General features: G+C 33.3%; 3 protein-coding genes across 5 annotated transcripts in view; 1 reads left to right on the top strand and 2 right to left on the bottom strand.

Moving 5' to 3' along the window:
• Positions 1-35: 35 nt before the first annotated feature.
• LOC138942430 (beta-1,3-galactosyltransferase 6-like) lies at positions 36-3106 on the bottom strand. 2 transcript variants are annotated; one of them, XM_070312660.1, is made up of 3 exons: positions 2629-3106; positions 951-1463; positions 36-747 (listed from the first exon to the last, which is right to left on the bottom strand). In XM_070312660.1, the coding sequence occupies exons 1-3, from the start codon at positions 2652-2654 to the stop codon at positions 462-464; spliced, it is 825 nt and encodes a 274-aa protein (XP_070168761.1). In that variant the 5' UTR covers positions 2655-3106; the 3' UTR covers positions 36-461. The 2 variants fall into 2 exon arrangements, with proteins under 2 accessions (XP_070168761.1, XP_070168759.1); XM_070312658.1 differs by lacking the exon at positions 2629-3106 and having other exon boundaries at positions 951-2165.
• Positions 3107-4744: 1638 nt separating this feature from the next.
• Positions 4745-7289, top strand: LOC138942427 (facilitated trehalose transporter Tret1). Of its 2 annotated transcripts, none has more exons than XM_070312655.1 (4): positions 4745-4951; positions 5310-5877; positions 5949-6147; positions 6487-7289. In XM_070312655.1, the coding sequence occupies exons 1-4, from the start codon at positions 4888-4890 to the stop codon at positions 7105-7107; spliced, it is 1452 nt and encodes a 483-aa protein (XP_070168756.1). In that variant the 5' UTR covers positions 4745-4887; the 3' UTR covers positions 7108-7289. The 2 variants fall into 2 exon arrangements, with proteins under 2 accessions (XP_070168756.1, XP_070168757.1); XM_070312656.1 differs by lacking the exon at positions 4745-4951 and adding an exon at positions 4972-5049.
• Positions 7290-8125: 836 nt separating this feature from the next.
• Positions 8126-23884, bottom strand: part of LOC138942429 (WW domain-binding protein 4) — a 31513-nt gene continuing 15754 nt past the window's right edge. Inside the window, exons 3-8 of the mRNA XM_070312657.1 lie at positions 10751-10958; positions 10569-10670; positions 10272-10343; positions 9844-10081; positions 9056-9395; positions 8126-8634 (exon numbers count right to left, since the gene is read on the bottom strand). Coding sequence (XP_070168758.1) covers positions 8415-8634; positions 9056-9395; positions 9844-10081; positions 10272-10343; positions 10569-10670; positions 10751-10958 — 1180 coding nt within the window. The 3' untranslated portion in view covers positions 8126-8414. The remainder of the gene's footprint in view (positions 8635-9055; positions 9396-9843; positions 10082-10271; positions 10344-10568; positions 10671-10750; positions 10959-23884) is intronic.

The raw sequence follows: 23884 nt of genomic DNA, 5'->3' as shown, positions 1-23884 counted from the left end.
ACTACAAAGTACACTATATATATGATTTAAAAAAATATATTTGATTCACCGAAGCTTATATATCTCGTTTATGTTTATCCATTGCTGAATATAAAATATATTTACAAGCGTTTTTTATTAATTATAGCATACTATCGTACAATAATGCTCAAGTAAAATTCAAGATCGAGAATTCTCATTTTAATCTTTCAACACATAAAATCGCGACTGCAATCTGCAACTGTCTCTCCATATTCAGTAATACTGTTCAGAATACGTCCTTAGGAAGATTATATGATGATTTTATGGCATTTAATATTTATGTATAAATATCCTAACAAACATATAAGTCGGAATATAAATAAAATATTCTTATATGGCATATCATTATAAATATGTAAAATAAATATCAGAGTATATTTTTTAAGCAAGTGTCTCAAAAAACCAGACTAGAATATTGCAGAAATTTTCTTTCCTTTGCATTAAGGGATACCGGATTGTCTGTTGCAACACTGACTGGGTGGCGCAGTCCAATTGTACTGATAACTCATGCGATTCCTCACTTCTTTGGAACACAGCACACCAGAAGTTTGGTAATACTCGTGCATGTTCCTCATACTTTGAATAGTTTGCTTGTGCGTGATTATGTATTGATTGGAACAGCCGCGCGATCTGTACTCTGTATCGAAGCGTACGTCGTGTTTCCTTTCAATATTCACCAATGGTGCCAGCCAGAGACCAACAGAGATGTCTTCGGAATTTTGCAGTCTAAAACATTCATATGTAACTTTTCAAATTGAAGAACATTTCTTGCGCTGCATTTCTTCAGAAAAGAAAATGAAGGAAAAGGAATAAATGGCAGAAAACTTAACTAAAAAGTAAATACATAGATTCATAAATTTTCTATATTATATTTAACAAGATGAATATTAAATGTATAACGTATATATTTTATTTGCAACCATACTTACTTTAGGATATCCGCGTTACTGGCGATAAACTTGACAAGATTGTAAGACAAGACGTATCCACCACCCAGGGCATAAGGAAGATAATAATCGCATAGAATCCAATCCGTCTCCTTCCAAGGACCATTCCTCTTCACCAACGCTCGTCCATTAAAGAAGCCCCAATAGAGCTCTCTTCTAGTACCTTTGTTCTGCCACCTGTCCAGTTCCTTCAGGATCGTATGCACCAAGATATAAGAATCATCATTGCATTTCAACAAGAAGTCAAAGTTATAACGTTCATAGATGCCTTTAAAAGCATAAAGGACTTTCTTTGTCAATATGCTGTAAGAATCTTGCAATTTAGGCAGCAACAACAAATCGTCGAACTTCTCCTTCTCCGATTGCAAGGTGTTTCTTTGCTCTGGCAGGATGTCCTGGGTGCCAACGACGAAGAAATGTCTCATCATGGCATCGTGGTTACGATCAGTCAACCAGGTCTTTCTGATGGTATCCCGACGTTCGAGGTTGTCCGGACTGCTGAGAATCAGAATAATGAGCCTGTACTTGGGCTTACTGTCCAGAATCATCTGTTCGTCCGGCGAGCATTCTCGAGCTGGATAACGAGCGCACAAGAAGACTAATATAAGCACGACCGGCACGAAAAATATCATTACGTTTGTTCGAGCGAAAAACTTTCTGCGAGTCATCGATTGGAACTTGGACACAGGATTTAGTCGTAAATGCGTCATGAGTCTGAGTTTGTGCCAACGATAAAGCACTCTCAGATTCCTCTTTGTAAATTCGCAGTGCCGTGATTAGAACGCGCTCGCGTGACATAGCATGTCTTAATTTATAACATAAAAGGGAAATGTAAAAGATGAGGCCTGCTTATATTTCATTTGCATTTTCTGCAATTTGTCTCTTTCCATTTTTGAAGTGTCAATACACATTCATTTCGCTTTAGAAGCGTAATTACAAAAGTATTTAACTGTTTGTTTTCAAGTACACTAAGTTAATTTCTAGATCTGGAATTCTCGTCACGAATATGAATAAGTTCATTCGTGACTAATCTGTGCACATCCGTGCTAATGATCAGCCGTAAACTGTAATCAGCTGATGGACACAATCTTTGAGGCCGTTCAGATAGAGTTATAGGATTAGGTTGGGTTAGAATATTGATATATGATGCATGACGTTATGGTAAGCGCGTAATCTAAAGACGATTATATTTAAATTAGAGAATACAATGTCCAAAATATACACATATACACACGATATAAAATATATCTCAATTAAATCCTAAGATTGTTATTCTTAGGGAGGATTAATTTTGTTTTCATCTTTTTTTTTTTTTTTTTTTTTTTTTTTTTTTTTTTTAACTAGAGAAGCGTTTCTTTATATAGACAAGGTGCAAGGAAATTTTATATAATTGCATTTACAAAAATTCTGATAATTAGACATAACGCCTTTCTATAGAAAATATATTTAAATTGACAGAAAAAAATAAAAAAGCTTTATTTCAAGAATTTCATCGAGATATTAAGCATTTGAAGAAATGCTCTTCTTTGTAATGAGTAATATTTTATTGCTAAAAATTGAATTGATAGTAAAAGTAAAAACAAGCTTGCTCAGGGAGTATAAAATAAATTCCATTGTGCTGACACTCTCGGAAATTTTTAACGGCGTTAAGTACCATTACCTATTTTTAGTTGCGCTGCAGTTCATATAACACTTACATAATCATTATAATAACTTGTAATGAAATAAAGTATAATATTTCTAATTGTCAGAACGACATTTTGATATTACAAATAAATTATCGTTTCCTTGATACACATATTTAATCGCTAAGTATAACACATTTTATTTGGCACTGCTTTAATTGTTGCAAGCAAAAAGTTCCAATTGCAACTTGAATCGTCTCATTGCAGTTCAGTAGCGTTCAAGATAAAAACACAGTATTTCAATATAACCAATGCATTTTTCGGATAAGGCGCATAGTGACGATTACCCAATATAAGTCGCGTTATAAGAATACGTTCGAAAATTGTATCCGTGATGTAGAGTAGCTTCTAATTGACCAATCAGGACAAAGAAATCTTTGCTTTTTTGTCCCGATTCACCTTACGGATAAGATTACCGAACTCATTCTATAAAGTGTTACGATTGGTACTAATGCAACATCAAATACGACGCGCAATATTTGAATTTAAAAAGAGCTCGATAGATCGATCTTTTTTTTTAAAAAAAAAAGACCTGTAAGAAATATGTCTTTCGAACTTTATGTGTCCTCTTCTTGAAAATCATTGGTCCGATTATTATCATTTTTTAATAATCGTTCAGAAATAAATTATAATACGATCGCTTGCGCGCAGTAAAAAAAATTATAATTTTATCAAAAATTTTAAACAATTCAAATTACCCAAAAAATCAACACATTTCATTTTTAATTCAAATATCTATATAATTAAAATTCTCAAAAGGAGCTTATTTTTAGCTCAAAGTATCGACCAATATATAGTCAATATGAGAAAGAAAGTAAAAAAATTATTCAGATATATTAACTCAGTGTTGAGAAAAAGAAACACAATAATAAATAATTTTATCATATGATCTCGCAACTGTACCCATTCTCTTAATAAAGAAACCAATAGTAAAACGTTATCATTCGCTCAATTTAAAGCGGAACAGTAGATTTGTTATGTTGTTTAGTAATAAATATAAAATATTTAATGTTGATTAAAATCTTGCGACAAGTAACGACTAAAATCAATTCCAAATAATTTAAGAAATCTATAAATCTATATGTAATATGGCTTATATACTAGATCCGGTAAAAGTTCGTATTTGCGTTCGATATCATTCGAATCATCAAAAATTACACATTTATCGTACGCGTTATCATGCGAATGCAGATGACACATCTTTCGTATCACAATAAGCTCGCGCCAGTCATAATTTTATCAATCAATTCGAAATCAGTTGAAAAGCGGCGTGAATTCTTCGATATGCGCCGACAATATATCAATATCACATCAAGATCACATTCGCTTGTGTACATTGCAATGATTTAGAACTACAGCGAAAAAGAGACATCATTATCCCCAAATTAACAAATAGCTAATAGACCCTTCTTGAAAAGATACTTTGCATTATCGTGATATAATAAATAGCTTAAGTATAAAGTATCGACAATATCAACATATGAATCTCGCATAAAAAGAAAACTTTTACTTATAATGTAATCTTAATATAAATCTTTTTTTTTAATATATCGTAAGATTTCTCTTTGATTTATAAATACTAAAAAGCTGTCAAATATGTCAAAGATATATTATACAGGTGTCTATATGCATTTGAGATGCATATTTAATGAGTTTTATTCTCTCTCTTATTGCGCTTTATAGCTTGAATTATTTATAGATAAAAGATCATTCGTTTCTTGACTTAAATCTTATACATATTTTCATTTGATAAAAAATATATATGTAAAATTTTATTATGTATAATATTTATATATATATATATATATATATATATATATATATATATATCTTCGACATATTTGACAATTGGTATTTATGAACGTAAAGTATTAAACATATTGCCGATCGGGAACAAGATGATAAATCCGATAAAATAAAGTATTTGCTATGTGCAAAGAATATACGCATGTCTTTTACTCGCATATCATTTATTGTCTTTATTAGCGAGAATGACGAAAAGATAAGGATGTCCCTTGCGACAAGAATATGCGCGCGAATAGCTATCATTATAAATTAAATTATAACACGCATGTCGGTCGAGTACAAGACGTGAGGGGCTACCTTTCTGTTTGTGCTAATTGGTTCCCCGTCGTTCATGAATTCTGTCTCTTCTCGATTCCTGGCTCGAGTCTATCGACAATCTTGAAAGACGCTACCATTATAATTGCACTTTTTTGAAAGAACGACGTGCGATGGAAAAGCATGAGAAGTTGCAGGAGCCAGGCAAGTTGCGGCAGTTTATGTTCGCGGTGATCGGTGAGTTAGAAAGGGAGAAAGAATTCCTTGTTTCTTTCATTTTTCAAGAAATATACCTTGTGACGGATCGACATCTTTCAATAAGGAACACTTGAGCAGTAATGCAAAACTCTATAATTGAAAATTTTCTGTAACGAACCGTAGCCCTTTAAAAAAATAGAAAAATTAGGAAAAAGATAAATATAAAAAACATAACAATACAAATTGAAGAGTTTTATAAATAAATAACTAATAAGTTAGCTAAATAAAAAACATTACAATTCTAAAATATTTATTTCAAGACTCTCTTTGATTAAAGTTTCTATTAAATTTTTGTGTTGATTTTATTTCGTATTGGATAATCATGTATTCCTTGCAGTGAATCTATCATCGGTGTCCTATGGATTCATGATGGGATGGCAATCACCATCAGTTCCGCAACTACAAAATCCATTGCCGGTCGTAGGAAGTGGACCCATGACGGACGAAAATATATCTTGGATGAATGGCATTTTAACCCTGGTGGGCACCTTCATGACTATGCTGCTTTTAGTGATACCCGATAAGTTCAGTCGTAAGAGATTCGGTTACGTGTTAACGTTGCCGATGATGCTCTCCTGGTTGTTGATCATTTTTGCCACCGAACACATGCACATTTACATAGCGAAAGCCCTGAACGGTATTACTGGCGCCGGTGTATTCTTCATAGTGTCGAACTATGTGTCGGAGATTTCGAGCGACAGCATCCGCGGTATATTAGCAAGTATTATAGGATTCTCCCTCAATACTGGAATTTTGCTGGCTTACATCTTAGGCGGCATGATGTCTCTATACAACCTCGCTGTGGTTGGCGCGATAGTGAGCGCGTTGTTTCTGATTACTTTTGCCTTCATACCGGAATCGCCGGTCTACTTAGTGCGTCGAAATCGTATGCATGAAGCAATTAAGTAAGTGGCATGAAGAGAGAAATATTCTCCTTGAAAGCATTCCGACAGAATATTGTTACTCGCTATTCCAGATCGTTGAATCGATTGAAAGCTGGAAATACTTTGGCAGTAGAACAGGCATTGTCGAATCTACAATTGCAAATTAAGGAGGTCGCGTCCATGAGATCCGCCAAGCTGTCAGATTTATTTAAAGACAAAGCGACGATTAAAGGACTGTTTATCATCTTAGGTTTGTTCGCCGGTCAACAATTCGCCGGAATCTTTGCAGTGGTAATTATCGATAATTATTTATACATTCGTTTATATTTTCATCTGTATTAAATTATCATCTCTACTTATGAATTCAGACATTTAAAGCGATACTATTCTTATTCTCAAAAAATGAGAAAATATGATTTATTCTCGTAGCAAAATTTCTTATGATAAAATCAAATTAAATATAGTGATTTAAATCATTTTTTCGCTTTTCTCAATTATTATTGATTTAATATATTAACGGGAAATCACATTGAAAGTTGTACAAATTGTTTCTTTCATTCATTCTCTATCTGCGCAAAAAGTCTTCATTTTTATAAAATAAGCTAATAAATTTCTGACTTTTCCTTCTAGATCAGTTATACGGAAAGTATTTTCCAAATGGCCGGTAGTTCATTATCGCCGAACACGTCGTCCATTATTGTGGGAGTTATTATGCTTTTTGGTTCGTGTCTATCGACATCTTTAATAGAGCATATGGGTAGACGGCTTTTGCTCCTAATATCTTGTATGGGAACGTGCGTGTGTCATTGTGTGCTTGGCGTATTCTGCTATCTCCAGAACTTAAAATATGATACATCCGCTTACGGTTGGATACCGATCGTAGCACTATCCATCTTCGTGATAGTGTATGCTGTAGGAATGGGCAACGGACCCATCGTGATAATGTCCGAGATATTCAGCCGCGATGTGACCAGTATGGCCTCGATTGTGGGTCTCACCATGTGTTGGGCCGCATCTTTCATCATAATAAAGACCTTCGCGGATCTCATCACTCTACTAGGTACGCACGGCTGCTTCTTCTTCCTCGCCATCTGCTGCGCCTGCAGTTTCTTGTTCTGCTTTATATTGGTGCCGGAGACTAAAGGACGGACGCGCGAGGATATTGTGGATGAGCTCAATGGAGGTTTGCAGTATGAAAAGAATAAGAATATTAAGCATAACATCGAAACGGATTTGGTGCATGCAGTATAAAGTGCACGTGTAAAAATGTTTTCCGTGTATATGAAGTGTCCATCTAAAAGTATTCCAACAGAGAGATTTTTAGAAAACTAATATGTTCATTACTCAATTTGTCTGCTCTCAGCGTTTTTAAATGAGAATTTCTGTATAAATAGCTTTACAGAAAAATATATGCTGTCAGTTTTTTAAAGATTATTTCCTATATTGAAAATATGTGTAATGTTCACAATAACTTTTATTTATCTTCATATTGTGCACATATTTTAACATTTATATATTCTCTACTTAAAATTCAGTTATCTGTTTAAGTATTTATTTCATGTAAGTTATATGTGCAATGTTTCTATCTTCTTGATATATCCCAAAAACAAAGTAAATAAATTTGCAAATTGCTTTACATAATTGTGACAACTTTAAAAAGGAAATGAGTCTCGCGTATATATTCTAGCTGCTTTATTTACTGTCTCGCAAAATTTCGTTTTATCAATATTAAATATGTCAGAATGATACGTAACATATAATTTAATGTTATACATTATCTCGTAGATTTGCTTTATAACAATGCAACCATGTGCATATGAGTATATAGATATGATGCAATGTTGACTGATACTGATGTTGATAATATTCAGATAATAATACAAACAAGATTATGAATAGCAATATATTATCATTAAAGATAAGAACAAAAAAAGTTGTATATATATATATTCAATTAGTATTCTATTATTATATGTATATAAATCCCATTGATAATTATTCTTATTATATTAATTAAATTTCTCAAACATGCAAATGTATCTCAACTATTATATTAAAAAATATTAATTAATATTAATAAAATTAATATTATTAAAATAAAAAAAAAAATAAAAAATTTTATATAAAATACAGAATCAGACTTTTTATTTACAATCGAAATTATATTAATGTACACACACACACACATATATATATATATATATATATATATATATATATATATATATATATATATATATATATGTTATATCCCAGCTAACGAGCACATATCATTTTAACATCAAATGATGTCATTTGGATATCAGATAATGTTATTTTGTCATGACGTGCATTTGCTATCTGTGATAAAGTAACATTTTTTTATATCTACATATACCTATGCACAGTTAAGTATATATAAATGAAGAATCTATTATATTTATATGTAAACTTCCAGCTCACAAATATTATGAGCTATCAAAGATATTTGTCCATACAAATTCTCCATGTTTGTTTAACAAACATTTTAACAATTAAATAAAAATATATACAAGAACACCATATTCAGAAAAAAATTGCTAATCATCAGTTGTTCTTTTACGCACGTTTTTATTACCAATTCTTCTTCTCTTAAAAGTGGCCGGTGCACCTTCGTCATCACTATCATCGATATTAATCTGTGTGACAGTTTTTTCCTTAAAAGTCCTTTGCGGAGGCGGTGGTTCTGTCTTCTCAAACATAGGTAGTTGTATCTGTTTCTGTTTCTGCGGTAATTGGAGATCCACTGGTTTCTTTTTGCTAAAATATAAAACATTTTCGCATCTTTTTCTCCGCGTAAAACTGCTCAATCTTCGAATATGGAGGCGCACATTAATATACAATAAATGATACATATAACTATATATTGCAGTATAATTAATTATTAATCAATTAATAAAACAATTAATATAGCTTAAACTCTATAGCAATTTTCATTCCGAGTTTACGAACTTTCTAAATTTTCGATCGATACAAATATAAAAAAAATATAACAAATCTAGTATTTTTATATCTGTTAATTCAGCGACTTGAGAAATTATGCATTTAATCGTAAAAATATAGAAATACTGTATCTTGTATATTTGTATTTGAAAATTAAGAGCAAAGATTCGTCGCCGCGCAATAAATCCCCGTGAAAAATGTCTTGGCGACCGGAATAATGCAGCTTTCAAATATTTACCTTATCTCCACAACTTGCCAGGATCCATAAGGTTGTGGTCTCTCGGGCACACTGTAGTCTCGCCGGTAAGATCGTTCCTCTTTGACTGCCTCCTTCTTTATTCCTGCGCTTTCGTTGTCATCTTTGATATCGTTGTCGTTTCTAGAAAGTTGGGTCACATGTTCCCTCATTTTCTCTCTCTCGAGATTGGCTCGTTGTTCCTCGAGAATATTCGCTTTCTCGATCGCTTCTTCCTTGTCCAATTGTTGCATAAGCTCCTTTTGGAGTATTTCCTCTTTCGCCTCCTCTTCTTGTTCCGCGAGAGTCATATAACCTTCCTCCGGTGATTCCCAAACCGACTCTAATATATACCAAATGATATGCTCGATAATAGATAATGAAGATGTCTCATATCAGGATTCAATAATGTATGATTCAATAATGTAGTTTCAAAAATTTATTTGGTATTAAAAATTTATTTTATAATATTATCTATAAAATACAATATATATAATTTGTAAGTATAAAACAATAAAATATAAAAAAATTTTATAAAATAAATTGGAGAGAGAGAGAGAGAGAGAGAGAGAGAGAGAGAAAATCTAAAAATTGTATAGTTCTTAATAGAAAAAACAAATGCATGAAAAAAATTCATATTATAATTATTTATTTGTAAAACTTGTTTTTGAAACAATTGACAAAGAGAGAGAAAGAGAAAACAAGATAATCAACATAGTGCTAACAAAATCAAATATTTAAGAGGTAGACGGGAAAAAAGATAAAAAAATGTTTGACAAAGGTATACGCACCGTTCGTCTCGATGTGCCAGTAGTAAGTGTATCCTTCGGGACTGAGAGCCTCGTACCACACTTTCCTGACAGGTGCGGTCGGACGATCGTCCTCCTGGGCCTTTCTCCCCTTTCCCTTCGTCTTATTCGCTTTACTCCTCCCGGGAGTCCTGTTCTCGCCGCCCTGCTGCTGGACTCGTGGAAACGACGGAATGGTTTTTGACAAAGTCGGGTCGCAAGGATCTACTTTTGGCGAAAACTGAAAAATCGCATTTGCATTAATAAACTGCGCTCTAATTTTGTTAGGAAACATAGACGTGTGTCAAGAAAAGCTAATCTTCTCATAAATAATTTTTTGATTTTGTGAATAAAAACGATAAATGATTGTTTTTTGCTTAATCATTACGATCATTGAATAATTAGAAAAGTGAATTTGAACATCTACTCACGTGTCCAATGTTATTTTTGAATCTCGGTACTGTCTCCGGAGCAGCTGGTGGCATGCGATTAAAATTCTGAGTCTAGAAATATATACATGAAATATGTGAGATAAAACATATCCAAACATAAACATATTACTTCGAATTATTAGATACCTTTGCATTTGTGCAATAAACAGAAATATATAGTTCTTATCTTCGCATAATTCGTAAAAATATTCATTATATCTAATACTATTAATCTAATTTTTCTCTTAATTTAGCATTTAAAATTAAATATTAAACATTAAAAAAGTATAAGCATACTTCTGTCGTTTCAATCTTGTTCACTTTCTCTTTAATAATCTTTTGAGCAGTCATATCTCGCGTGTTGTTCTCGACATCTTTCATGTATGCAGCCATTGCCGCCTGTATAAAAAAGAATGATTATGTATTAACATTAATATACATATAATATCAATATCTACGATGCAATTCTAAAAACGTACATTTTCCATCTTTTTAATATCATTCTCGAATTTTTTGTTCTGTTTCGCCTGTTTGGCACTATTCTTGTAAATTTCTTTGAGCCGCTTGCTGACATTTTCCTTATGCTTTTTGCCGCCCTCGTGGAAGTCGATACTCGGTTTATTATCGGCGATCCAGCACTTGCAGAAGTCGCAGAACTTGCGGCCTTGGGATTTCCAATAGTCTGCCCTGCAATCCATTATCACATAATCAGGGGGACATATAAATATCGTACGGAATGACATGTCAGCAAAATGTCAAATGTGTCAAATTATGTGTAAATTTAATACGTTAGATATAACATTCTCTTCTCATACTCATTTATAACAACCTACGTTCTTGAATCAATTTCTAATATCAGTTCTAAAAATCAAATTAATTAATAAAGTTCTAAAAATTTTACGAAATTCTTATCAACATTAATTTTAAGAGAGAATTATATTTTTGTGTAACTCCTGCGATTAAAATACATGCGATTCAAAATAGCCAAAAAAGTTCTATTTTTGTCGGCATCGATTAACGAAATAAATTATTCAGCTGTGTGGTTTGTGCTACCTTTTCGTAACAATTATTGGAGAAAACACGAACGATGTTGCTCGAAGTCTAGGAGAAATATTTTCTCCTTCGTACCAAGATGAGAACAAATTAGTTAGCAATTAGTCTCCGATCTACGCAGCCTTGAGCATCACTTGACCTTCGTATTACATCTCCCTTGCGACTAAAAGATTCCCAAGGAGCTCGACGGGGATTCGAAGAATCGTCGAGATTTACGATAAATGGAAACTAAAGAAGACATATATATGTATGTGTCTATCCCTAGAGATTTTTCGTACATTTTATCCCGTTTTCGTATTTAAATTAAAGATATAATAATGAAAATTAGATAAGTAAAAGCAAAATGCGATAAAATTTGGGTAGAATTGCCAGGCATCAGGAATCTTTTTCTGTCTCTCTCCCTTTCTTTTTCTTATACATTTTATCAGAAAATATTCGAATCTTTATTTTACTTACGCGACTTCGTTTTACGCGCGTTACATTTCGTACATTTGCTCGAATAAACTTTTGCACCGCCATCATTCAATCAAACTCAGGATACAAATGAATTCCAACGGAAATGTCGTAGTTGAAGAAACATTCGAATACATTCTTGGGAAAATCGAGCTTCAATTAGAAGCTGCCAATTAAGAGAGGAACTACGTCTCATTATTAGTACAAGAAGAGTTCAGGTTGGGAAGCGAGTTAAAAGTGGCTCCGTAATTTTGCCAAGATGTGCGAACGCGGATATTTTTAAATGGGAATTATTCTAATCACGATCAAATTCGCAATAGCGCCTTTATTCATATTTGTTGTATATATAATTATGTGAACTTTAATTTACAAAATTTTTAAGAGAGAAAACTAGTTGAAATTATCAAAATTGCAAGCCTTTTCTTTACGTTTCTAAAGTATTAATATCAATATTGAAACTAATCAGTTTTATTTAATAAAAGATTATGATTTAATAATATCTTCTGCATAAATGCAATTAATTGTTAAATTAAAAAATTAAAAACATAAACTAAACTTATCAATCTCACGTAAATATTTAGAATCACATGTTTTGTGATAAAAAAAAGGAAGAAATGATAGAAATTATCCGATCACATTAACTGGCGTCAATCTCAATCTTGACATCAATCTTCGATGGTTGAAGAAATTAATTTACTTCGTTTTTGTTTCTGTCGAATTACCTGCCGGAGAGTCACACGAATAAAAGTTCCAACCTGTTGCTGTGTCAAAAGATTTTGCCGCAGAAATTCGCATTGACAATAAACATATCTCAAAGGCATTCGTTTCTATTATAGGTATTCCTTGCGCTATGCTCTATTAATATTTTATCGATATTCTCTAACTGGTATTTTATGCACGATTCAATTCAATTGTAACGAAGCAACAGTAATGAAAACAGCGTCAAGGATAAACGTAGATAATAATAAACAGTGACTTTAAAAAACTTTATACAATATTCCCCTACTCTCCTCTTATTAAAAAATAAAAACTTTCACTTCTATTTTTAAAATTAATAACAACGCAATCCTTCACCGATTATCAAAATTTTCATGAATGATATTATAATATAAAATTATAAGAAATTTGATTAAAACTCAATCTTGTTTAAATGTATCCTAAAATAGTGACTGTATTAATACAAAGAGATTGATGATAATTTTTCTGAACTGTGTACGTAAAATAAGTCGCATCGTGCTATGAGGAAATTTCGGTATCTGTATACCAGATAAACAAATAGATTTCGCCTAATAATATCAATAAATGGTCAATAAATATTCATCGAATTATTGTGGATATCTCAAGGGTGGATTAATCCCCGTGGTGTAAATCGATTACACAGTGTTTCGTTACACATCATTGTTGTCAGATTAACAATAATTGAACCTAAATGACATATCTATCAAACATATTTATCAAAAAGATACGACACCGTATAAAGCGCGGATGTTGTATAATTACATAAGGTTATTTTTATTAATATAAACAAAAAGTATGTAATCTCTCGATATAATTGTTTTCTCGTCATTCCATTCAGATATATGCGTTCCAAAATTTGTATCATATAGAAATAAATTTTTGACAATACGATAATTTTGCGAGAGACTATCTGTTTCTTTTTTTAAATCTTTGCCATACTTATATTGTCATCTTTATTTTCTTAATGATCTTTGACATTACAACAGTCTGAAATTTAGACCAGCGATTTTAATGAGTGATTCCAAACACGTGGCACAACATCGCATGAAATAATCACACATCGCAGATGAATTAGGGCGACGTTAGAACGAAATTAGGTAAGATCAATACATAAGGTTTCAAGGCACACGGCCATTGGCCGATTTCCAATGTAGGAATACACCCCTCCTTTGGCGATCCTCCGTCATCCCCCGAGAGCCGGCGGTCTATCACATCTATCATGCACCGTTGCTTTCACGTGCACGCCGTAGCATAACTTGGACTGATGTACTTGTACATACGTATGCGCGCAGAGGCTGTCAAACGTGTCACCGTAAATCCGCTTTTGTGCGAATGCGGCTGCGTGCATTGTTGCGACGCAACAGGTTCCCAGATTGCGTTCAACGGATATAAATCAATGATTGTCAAAACGCACATTTGGAATTTATCGGCATAAATCTCGTCGCGCGATGTATGATAAATGTATGATCGTTAAAATATCGCGCCGTTATTTATAAAATTATGTAACACATGTTTTCAATATAACAGGCCAGTATTAATCTCTTGATATTTTAGAGACTTAGCTTAGCTCTCTTAAAAGCAGTCTAATTATAATTCTCATGTTTTAGAGACGAAACGGCAATCTTCTCAACGCGTTACCAATTTATTTTACTAAAAGACAGATGCACCGCGACAATCTCAGTTAGATAAACCGTATCAAATTCAACGTCTCATAGAGAACGAAATCGCTATTGCCTGCAACAGTATCGCCGAGATCTTGTTATACGTATCTTATTGTTAGCACAGTGCCCACAAAGTACGCTAATGACGCGTGTCCATAAGCAGCTTGCGGATAACGAGGCAAGTCTAGTTCTACATACAGTCTATACATAGAGCGCGGCGAGTCACTATTAATACGAGCTATTATTAATAGTGGCGGTCGTCGGGACAGTTGTGTGCGCGATTTCCCGACACGATTCCGCATCCCTTCGGAGAATCGCGTCGCATCATTATTTGAGGCGGCCAAACAATCACATATACACAGCAATAGAGAATTCGCCAACATCCTCTCCAACATTCCTTGCATCCTCGCTTCCTTGCATTGTACCAGAATAAAACCGCGTATACTCGATGCACACACTGCTAACATATGTTTCCACACCCCCACTTTATCCTTTTCAAGTTATATTAAAAGTATCGAAATTTATAATCAATAGAAACCACGCATATTTTTGCCTAATAAATCAGAGAATATTATATCAAATAATAAAGTTGATAAATCTTGTCACCTCGATATTTTTCTTATAACATGGAAATAAAATATTACATATAGATGAATAATATTGTATCGTGTAAAGACAACACGATATGGTCTTTAAATAAAATCTGAGGTATACATATTCTTGTAGAGATTGCGTCAAAGTGAATTTATTGGCGATTACGCGTTGGCCAACAACAATTTGGACGAAGCATCGCTCGGATTTATCGGACAAAAACAATGATTTTACATCCGATGCTATTCACGTGCTCGTGCTTATAAATGCCGTTGGTTGCCGACGACAATGCCGAGATTGTGCCCTTGATTTGGCCGCTATGATGCACATTTACAGCCATTATGCGCATAGTTATTTTTATGCGACTCTGTTCTTCGTTTATAGATGAACCGACAAAGTTTAATTGGCTTCAGAATAGCTCAGACTTATAGCTCGGAACAATAGCTTGCTAAAGAACAAGCCCGATTATATAAATATCGCAAAAGCAATAATAATAGGACGAAACAAAAAATCATAAATCGATATACAATATTTAAAGCGACTATCGATATATCATCCTTTAATTAGCGATATCAAAGATCACATACTCTAAAAAAAACATGTTCTATTAATAAGGACGACATTTTCACGGCGGGATGCGATTTTTTTTAGAGCCTATGCGTCGTAATGGCTCTTGAGAGATAAATCGACTCAAGAAATAAATGGAACTTGCTTAACTGCTTAGTTACTTCCAAGTGAACAATGTCGGCTCTGAAACAATCGGCGAGAAGACAAATCACGTTTTCTTACGTTAGACCATGTGAATTTTCGCACGAAGAAAAACTAATTCTTACTCGGTAATGCTGAGTAAGGCTGCGAAATCCACTTATGATTGTGCTTATGGCTTGAAGGCGAATTTCGTACTAACAAAAAACACCGTGAAATTCAGAGCGCGATAGCACCGTAGATTTTATGCAAATGACATTGTCGGAAAAGAGAGAGAGAGAGAGAGAGAGAGAGAGAGAGAGAGGCAATTCTCTTGAATAAAACCCCCATAAATTTCGCTATGCGCCATCGTTATCGAATTTTATGTAAAAAATTCTAACGAGTAAAAACTACATATTATTCTCTCATTTTGATACCCGAGGGTAATTCGAAAAGAGACGCGTTCGTAAATCGTGTAAAACATTCTTTTAACATTGTATATATTTTAACATTATATATTACTATTTTTCTTAGTCTAAAATATTTTGAATGAAATTTTAATACCAAAAATGAGAGATAACCTGAATTTACAAAAATAAAAAAATCTGGAAAAATGATTGATAAAATAAAAATGATTAATATATGATATTTTGCGCCGTTAGATAATAAATCTTATTTGTGACATACAACAACATAAAAATAATTATTAAATCAAGATAGCACTAAGTAATATTATACTGAAATCAAATCTAAACAGATAAAAGTCCACAGACATGGTGAATCTCGTCGGTGTTAAAAATTGAAAACACGTTCGCGAATCCCGGGATCGTGTTGGTCCACTGCTGTTTGCTTTGGCAGCTAGTTAACGTTCGACGCTTCGACGTTTGCCCGCTGTCGTACATCCAGATATTTTCGACAGGTTTACGTTTCGAAATCACTCTTCGCGTTACTCGTTTCAACCCTCTTCTTGTTAGACATGAATTTCAGAATGCTCGTTGAGATCAAGGTTCCCGAAAATTTATAGTTCATTATAGATCGAAGAATAGACTTCTCAAAAGTTTCGATTTTATTACATCGCAGTGTGATCGTAAATTATCGTTCTGAGAAATGTGGCTTGATTAATCGTAAAAAATTGCTTTACGATTATCAAATGATATTTGATAAATAAATATATTGATTCAGATACTCAGATGTCTTTTATATAACTAAATTCGGGGGGAAATTATTTCGATGAGTTTAATTTTTCGTTCTACATACCATGGTAAAATGTATAAGATTATATATGCTTTATGTTTATGTTGGATTTATATTAATATGTGAATTAGTAAATAGTATTTATATTAGTATAAGGCAATATATAGGTTTATCATGGACGGCTAGGGAAGTATGGATGAATGAATAGGAAAAATTATAAACCAAGTCCCTTTCTTGGCGTGAAGCTGAAATAAACTATTATTATTATATATGGTAAAATGTATCTCGCAAAATCTGTATTTATACAGATTATATCAATTTGAACTTTTACAAGCGTAGCTTTTTGCAATAGATCGTACGACAGACATGTATAAATCGCCTCACGTATGTCGGAAAAAAAAACCTTTCTTTTATATCCTTTTAACACATATGCCGTAGCGGCACAGTTTAGCATAGCTAATTTTTCGAAAACGCATACTTTTCGTTTTTCAAATTTTCATTAAAGAATTATTATGAATATTTATTTCCATAACAGACAACGATAAATTATTGTCACATTATGACACAGATCGAGCAAAAGCTCAAATAAAGAAACAATCCTTAATCGTACTAGCACTCTTTCATGTTCGAAATTTACAAGTGACGTTTCATAAATTAAACATCACGCGAAAAAAAAGGGAAACTTGATCTCTTGTAGACACCGTCAGAACTGAAGATTAAAATAGATTAAAAGTTTTTGTGCGTGAAGATAACTCATCCTGCTATATTGCGTCTGATCCTCTGAGCTTTAAGAAGATATACAAACTTGGACAACAAAAGAAAATAAAATTTTTAAAAATTTTAAATTACCGTACAACGAATAAAATTCATCTTTCGCAGATTTATTTGAAATCCGTTATATGAACTTGTTATCATGATGCATACGGATTTTCTATTCTCTTTTTCTCCTGAGGATAAAATAATCTATGTTAATTAAAGTAAAATGAAACAAACGCACAGAGATTATAACCTCGTGCCATTGATCAATTAACAATGTGGCTGCAGATTTCGCGTGACTTGCGGCAAAATACGAAATACGTTATTTTCGTGTGTTTTCGTGCGGAAAATTTACCAAACGACACAATGTTGGCAGAACAATTGTTGCTATGAGACGGCGCAGTATATCATGGTTACAGTAAAAAAGGGGGTACATTGTTCTAATTTTGTCTCGTTCGATAGTAAACAGTTTCCAATTTCTCTTTGCAAAGTGCGCCAATGCATTTGATACACAAGCGTAGACTGCAAAAATGACCTCGATCAACATTGTATTTAACTTGTTATCATTATCAGAAATATATATGTATATGTCAGAATTGTATATGACGTATGGTATACAAAAAGATTGAATAAACATTTTATCTTTTTACTATATATAAATAATTTTTAATCATGAGTTTTGTGTATGTATTATAATATTTTACCAGAATTAAAGTTTCATCTTTCTGTCCGTATTTTTAAAAAGAATTAATTAAACATTTTCACGTAGTTATATGTGCATATACATATGAGCGTGTATCTGATACGCATAACGCGTGCGTCACTATGAGGCATTGTTAAAAAGAGCTTCATGTATAGAAATCGATAAACTATACGACGTACGAATGAAGTTGTCCACCTTATATATATATCGACATCGTTTACTATTATGCGATTGTATATATGGCAACTATATGGGACGTATCAAAAATGCATATTTTGACTGGAATATGAACAAATTAAATATACGTGTATAACAATTGTATCAGTTCATGTTTTTTTCTCAGATACAAAAATAGATAATAAAGTTATTATACTTATCTATATAATTTTTTAAATAGATTTCGATAAAAGAAACTTGCGCTTATTTATTTTCCAGAGTGAAATAAAACACGCCAAATTTTCTAGCGGATAGATTCCGATTTCGACAATGATTTATAAGTGAGAGAAAATTCGTAACTTTTTTTTTTAATGTCCTGTATACATATATATCGTAGCGCATGTGCACGAATTGCACTGTCGTTTCCACACCCGGCCTTTCATTCGGTGTTTTTGTTCTTCGGAACTTTTTCCATGGGAAGAAAGAAAGAAAAGAGAGAGAGAGAGAGAGAGAGAGAGAGAGAGAGAGAGAGAGAGAAGAGCACTTATGGCATATAAATATCTTTATATATCATCGCTACTTGTCAGGAGCAAGTGACTCGGTTAGAATAGAATGCCCGTTAGAATCCGCGAACACATATCTCAATCGGGATGATGCACACGAGAGATAAAGGGATTTCGAACTTCGATTCCTGCTTAATTTAATAGGTACTAGAGGAAAACTTCTCAACAATCCGGATAAATTATTCGGATAAATTAGTCTCGAAAACGAATAAAAGTTCCACACATTGGGTCCTATTTATAAAATGATTTGCATTCATAATCGCGTCTAATTATATGTAAAAAATGTATAAAAGACTTTTTACTCTTTATTATGTTAAAAAAAGATGTGCCGTGATTAAAAAAAGATATGTATATACGTAATTAAGGATGTTGCAGGATGTTGCAGAAAACAAAAGGGAAAAGAAAAATTAAATTGCGACATAAAAATGTCTTTCATTATCATGCAAGATTGTATTATTGAAATGCGTTTATATGCATCCCTTGCGTATTGTAGATAATATGCGTGCATATATGTAGCGCACGTAAATATTAAATCCGCAAGCAATGATAAGCGGTATTTCAGGATAATGTATGTCGTCGATGAGCATCATCGCGCATTCATTGATAACAATCAACGTCACTTAACGTCCCGCGCAATCGCGTTCTGTCGATATATAGGTTTATAGGTCGTAACAATGCAAATAATGACGTATGCACTCGTTGGAAATTGTTCGACGCGAAGAATCTCATTGAAAACGTCGAAAATTACGAATAATTGATCAGCGTTAAGACAATGATAATAATTATGCGGAATAATTGCTAGAAAATAGTCGAAAACCGAGAAAAAGATCGAGAAAATTGAGTAAAAAATGTATCGAAAAATCAGGACAACTGCCAAGTCAGTTCTTCGAAATACATCTAAATAAGACAAAATAATTTCAACGTCACACTTTATTAATTAAGAAACACCGTGTTCACTATTTTTTTTTTTTTTTTTTTTTTTTTTTGCAAATTGCAGTTTGAACGGCATAACGTAATTTTAGCATGCAAATTCAGTTGATCGATTGCTCTGCTTTTTCGCGAAATCGTCAGTGAGTGTAATCTCATATCTGTATAAATTGCGATCTCAGCAGGAATAAGCTAGACGGTTTATCCAATGTCCTGCGACGTTCCGGAATTGTGCGTGGGAACGGAATTTACTGTAATGGTGTATAATTCGAGCGAGATAAGAGACACCCGGGGTGAGAGGGGGGGATGGGGGTGGAAAACGGTTTCGTTCCAAAATTGTAAACTGTACCCATAGAACGATGCGCCTTGAAATGATGCGCCTCGTAACAATGCGCCTGGGAAACGGTGGACGAAAAGATAGTGAAACTTAACTGTATATGATACTAAATTTCTAGATAAAACCAACAACCAGTAATCTTTTAATTAAATTCTATCGCGAGTCTGAACTCAGTCGAATTTTTTATTTCACGTAACTCGATGGGAACGCGGTCATTTGTCGTAAGTTTGTAATTTTTATCATTAAGGGAAAGAACTAAAGTTTTGATAAGATAAACTTAAAAAAAGAAAAAAAACGCATTTGGGGCTCCTTTCATATAAAGGCAGTCCAATTAGTCCCGGCTGCGAGACGAAACAAGGATGGTCGTAAAATAATCGGCAGCCGTTCGTCGAAGGGCCCATGCCGTGTTATTTCTGGAGTATTTCTCGACGTTACGTTTATACATGTTACACGGGCGTTTAAATAAGGGTTCGATGTCGAAATAAATATTATTAACACGTGGCGCCATTCAATTCCGCTAATCAAGTTCCATTTTTTTGCGATATCCCGAAAACATGGAAAGCCGCGATTGTTTTATTTACGTTTTGCATCCATTAGCGTCTGTCTTAGTAATAAATATTAGCGCTGCTTGTTGCCAATCATAAAAATTATTTTCCATGAATCATCATCTCTCCAATTGTTGACGAATTTCAGACATACGGGCGTAGAAGAAATACTGATATTCTAGCAATTTTAAAGAATTACAGCGATAGTGACACTTCTAATCTTTAAAAATTGGCTCCATAAACACTAACTACTTAAAATATTTTAAGTATTAAAATTATATAAATAAAAAAGAGAGAGAGAGAGAGAGAGAGAGAGAGAGAGAGAGAGAAAGAGAAAGATAATCTTTAATTTAATTCCGCTTTTGTTTTAAAGCATAGTTTTAAATTTAAAATTATTATATAAAAATACAATATAAAATAAAAAGATTCATCGCATTAAAATAAAAAGATAAATCTATATTTTTACGAGAGAAGTATAATGTAAGATACAAGTTGATCACACAATATACTGATGAGCTTCGTAAAATATATAAAGCCATACAGAGGCGGCCGTTACTTTGGCCGAATCTGTCGGCCGTAAAATAACCGAACGGTTGTTTAACGTTGCAGTGCCAAGCGCGAAGATACCAGCGGGAAAGTTTCGTGGAGGGAAATTTATGTTGGAAATTATGCAAACGCGCAACGATGGCTGCGAACTTTAAGTTTGTATTATTTGCATCGCGTCGTGCGAGAAAAAAAAACTGATGGTCGTTGTGTGTCCAATAAAACGGCCTTCTTAACGAGCTCGCGACAGAGTCGTTGCAGTTTCCCTATAGACGTTTTGACCTCCTTACAAAGATCTCCTCGCGATATCCCATTTCGCACGTTAATAATCCTCACGTTATATTTTCACACCTCTAGCTTCGAATTTTCTGATGGTATCTTAGCTATTTAATGAATCGAGGCTATGGCGCGTAAAGATGAGCCAACTACTGTTTCGGTAAAATATAATTCCGTGAGTCAACACTCTTGAACAAATTTAAAATTTATAAAGCATACAGATTACATTATATGATTGTATATAAAGATTATTATTTTAATTTTAATTTAATATTATTTCCCAACAGTATATCTCTCTATTGATTTTATTGCCCGAAAAGCAATTATTAGTTATTCCGAAACTGATTTTTCCGTGCATGGTTTAATCCATGAATTTCCCGTTACGGAAAATTTTCACGCGTAATATTTAATTCAAATTCTTTCGCGCTAAATTAATATCAGTAATAATTGAAATATTCGTTCCATTTAAAATTAAATAATCGCTGTTGCTAAATGTGAGATTAAATATAGCGAACGTTGACTAATGACATTGCGATTAATACATTCCGGGGTTTTTGTCGAAGGAATGCTTATAAGAAGCTCTTTAACGTCGATCCCGATCAGCTGTTTCCTTTGTTGGGCGATGCAGTATTTGGGCTTGGGCGGCGAGAGCACTTACGTACTTAAAAATATCGTATAGTCAGGTTAAAAATCTATTCTCAGCGTGGGGGCCACTGTGTGGACGCAATGGAAATTTATTTACCGCAATCGATCAACCCGGATGCACGCACTTATAGTTATATAATTTGATTTTAATGAGGCCGCGCGACGGAAAAAGTATCTAATTATATAAACGAATCGCTGACGCGTGTTCTCCCTTTTTATAGCTCTACCACGGCGGTGAAAATAATTACGAGTGCTGTAAGCGTGACAACATGAAACGTTCAGGCCTAAAAATAGTATGCATCGACCCTAAGATATTACATCGCGATTAGTCGTGACTAAACATCAGTAACATGACAATAGTATCTTAATATCGCACCAGTTAATTACGTATCGATAATGACATATCTCAATTGGTATCTGTTTCGAAATACATTTAAATGAAATAACATGTTGAAATATTTGCATACTTTTTAAAAAATATGTGACTTTATAACGCAGATATAGTCGTCACGCGGAAAAATTGTGCTCTTACTCGAAGATATCTTTTCGTCTCCGACAAGTGTCAATAGTCCTAAAATAAGCAGTAAACGTAAAGATATAATCTAACGAGACGAATTCTGCATAAACACCGAATATAGAGCGAGCGAACTTATAACTTCATATCGCACATTACACGAAATAACATGTTAAGCCAAAATATAACGTACATATAACACATTTCGCAGATGATAAAATAAATTAGCGAACGGTATACTCGACACTCGTTCTTGAGATTGATTTTGCTTTCCCGAGCGATTTATATTCTGCTGTATCATTCGTTACGAAACGCATTTGCTAATCGCAACCATTTATCAGAATTTCCATTTTTATATTTCAGCAATCAGATGTAACTTTTAAATCAGATCAAACCTGCAAATTAAGATCTTTGTACTTATTAGCAAAATTAATAAATGTTCAATAGGTATTATATTTAATTCAGTGAAAATTTTTTTTCCGTTATTAGCTTCGTTTTGTTTCGTCAATTTGGAATTTTATTATAATTATCAATTCCGATACTGAGTTTAATTATAGATTGTGCAAAATATAGAAAGTGCAACGTTTTTATTTCGTTTTAAATACTGAAACTTAAATATTTTACTCTGATAGATGAAAAAAGATTCTCTGCTCGAATATACTGACTAATAATTCTAGAAATCTAGTGATCTATTATTGGATATTTTGCTTTATTCTGGGATGTCTGATACGTTACATAAATCGCAACGTAAATTATCAATGTAAAGTCAAAACTATAGACTGAAAATACGTGCCTTTTAAAAACTTCTTAGAAACACCTGACTCAATCTAACTTGACGCTAGAAACCAAGCGGACAAATCCAGGCGATGATTGCGTCAGATTCTGGCAAATGTGCAGAAAGAGGAAGAGAAGACGAATGTACTTACGTACATAGTCGATTATACAGACGGAATCGAGACGGGCAAATATAACTATTACGCGACAGACAGAGAAAAGCAGGATGTGTTCGACGAGCGTTAAACAATATTATTTATTCTGACATAATCGCATCGTTGTAGATTCGTCAATGGCGTTTTTATCGTCACGCGGCGCAAACATAACGTGACAATTGTATTATCTCCGTAAGTGTATGAGAAAAAAAAACGCGACATTTTATGTGAAAATAATTTATTACTAGGAAGATTCTTCTATACGCACATGTACACAAATGGCTCTCTCGCGAAGATTCCATAAATTCCCCATCTGACCACGCGGATAAAAAAAAAAAAAAAAAA

The sequence above is a fragment of the Polyergus mexicanus genome, unplaced genomic scaffold, assembly GCF_030449975.1.
Source record: "Polyergus mexicanus isolate NDT 795.1 unplaced genomic scaffold, iyPolMexi1.0 SCAF_22, whole genome shotgun sequence".
In the NCBI taxonomy this organism is placed as follows: domain Eukaryota; kingdom Metazoa; phylum Arthropoda; class Insecta; order Hymenoptera; family Formicidae; genus Polyergus; species Polyergus mexicanus.
Note: the sequence above shows the minus strand (reverse complement) of the source record. Positions and strands in the feature narration are given on the sequence as shown.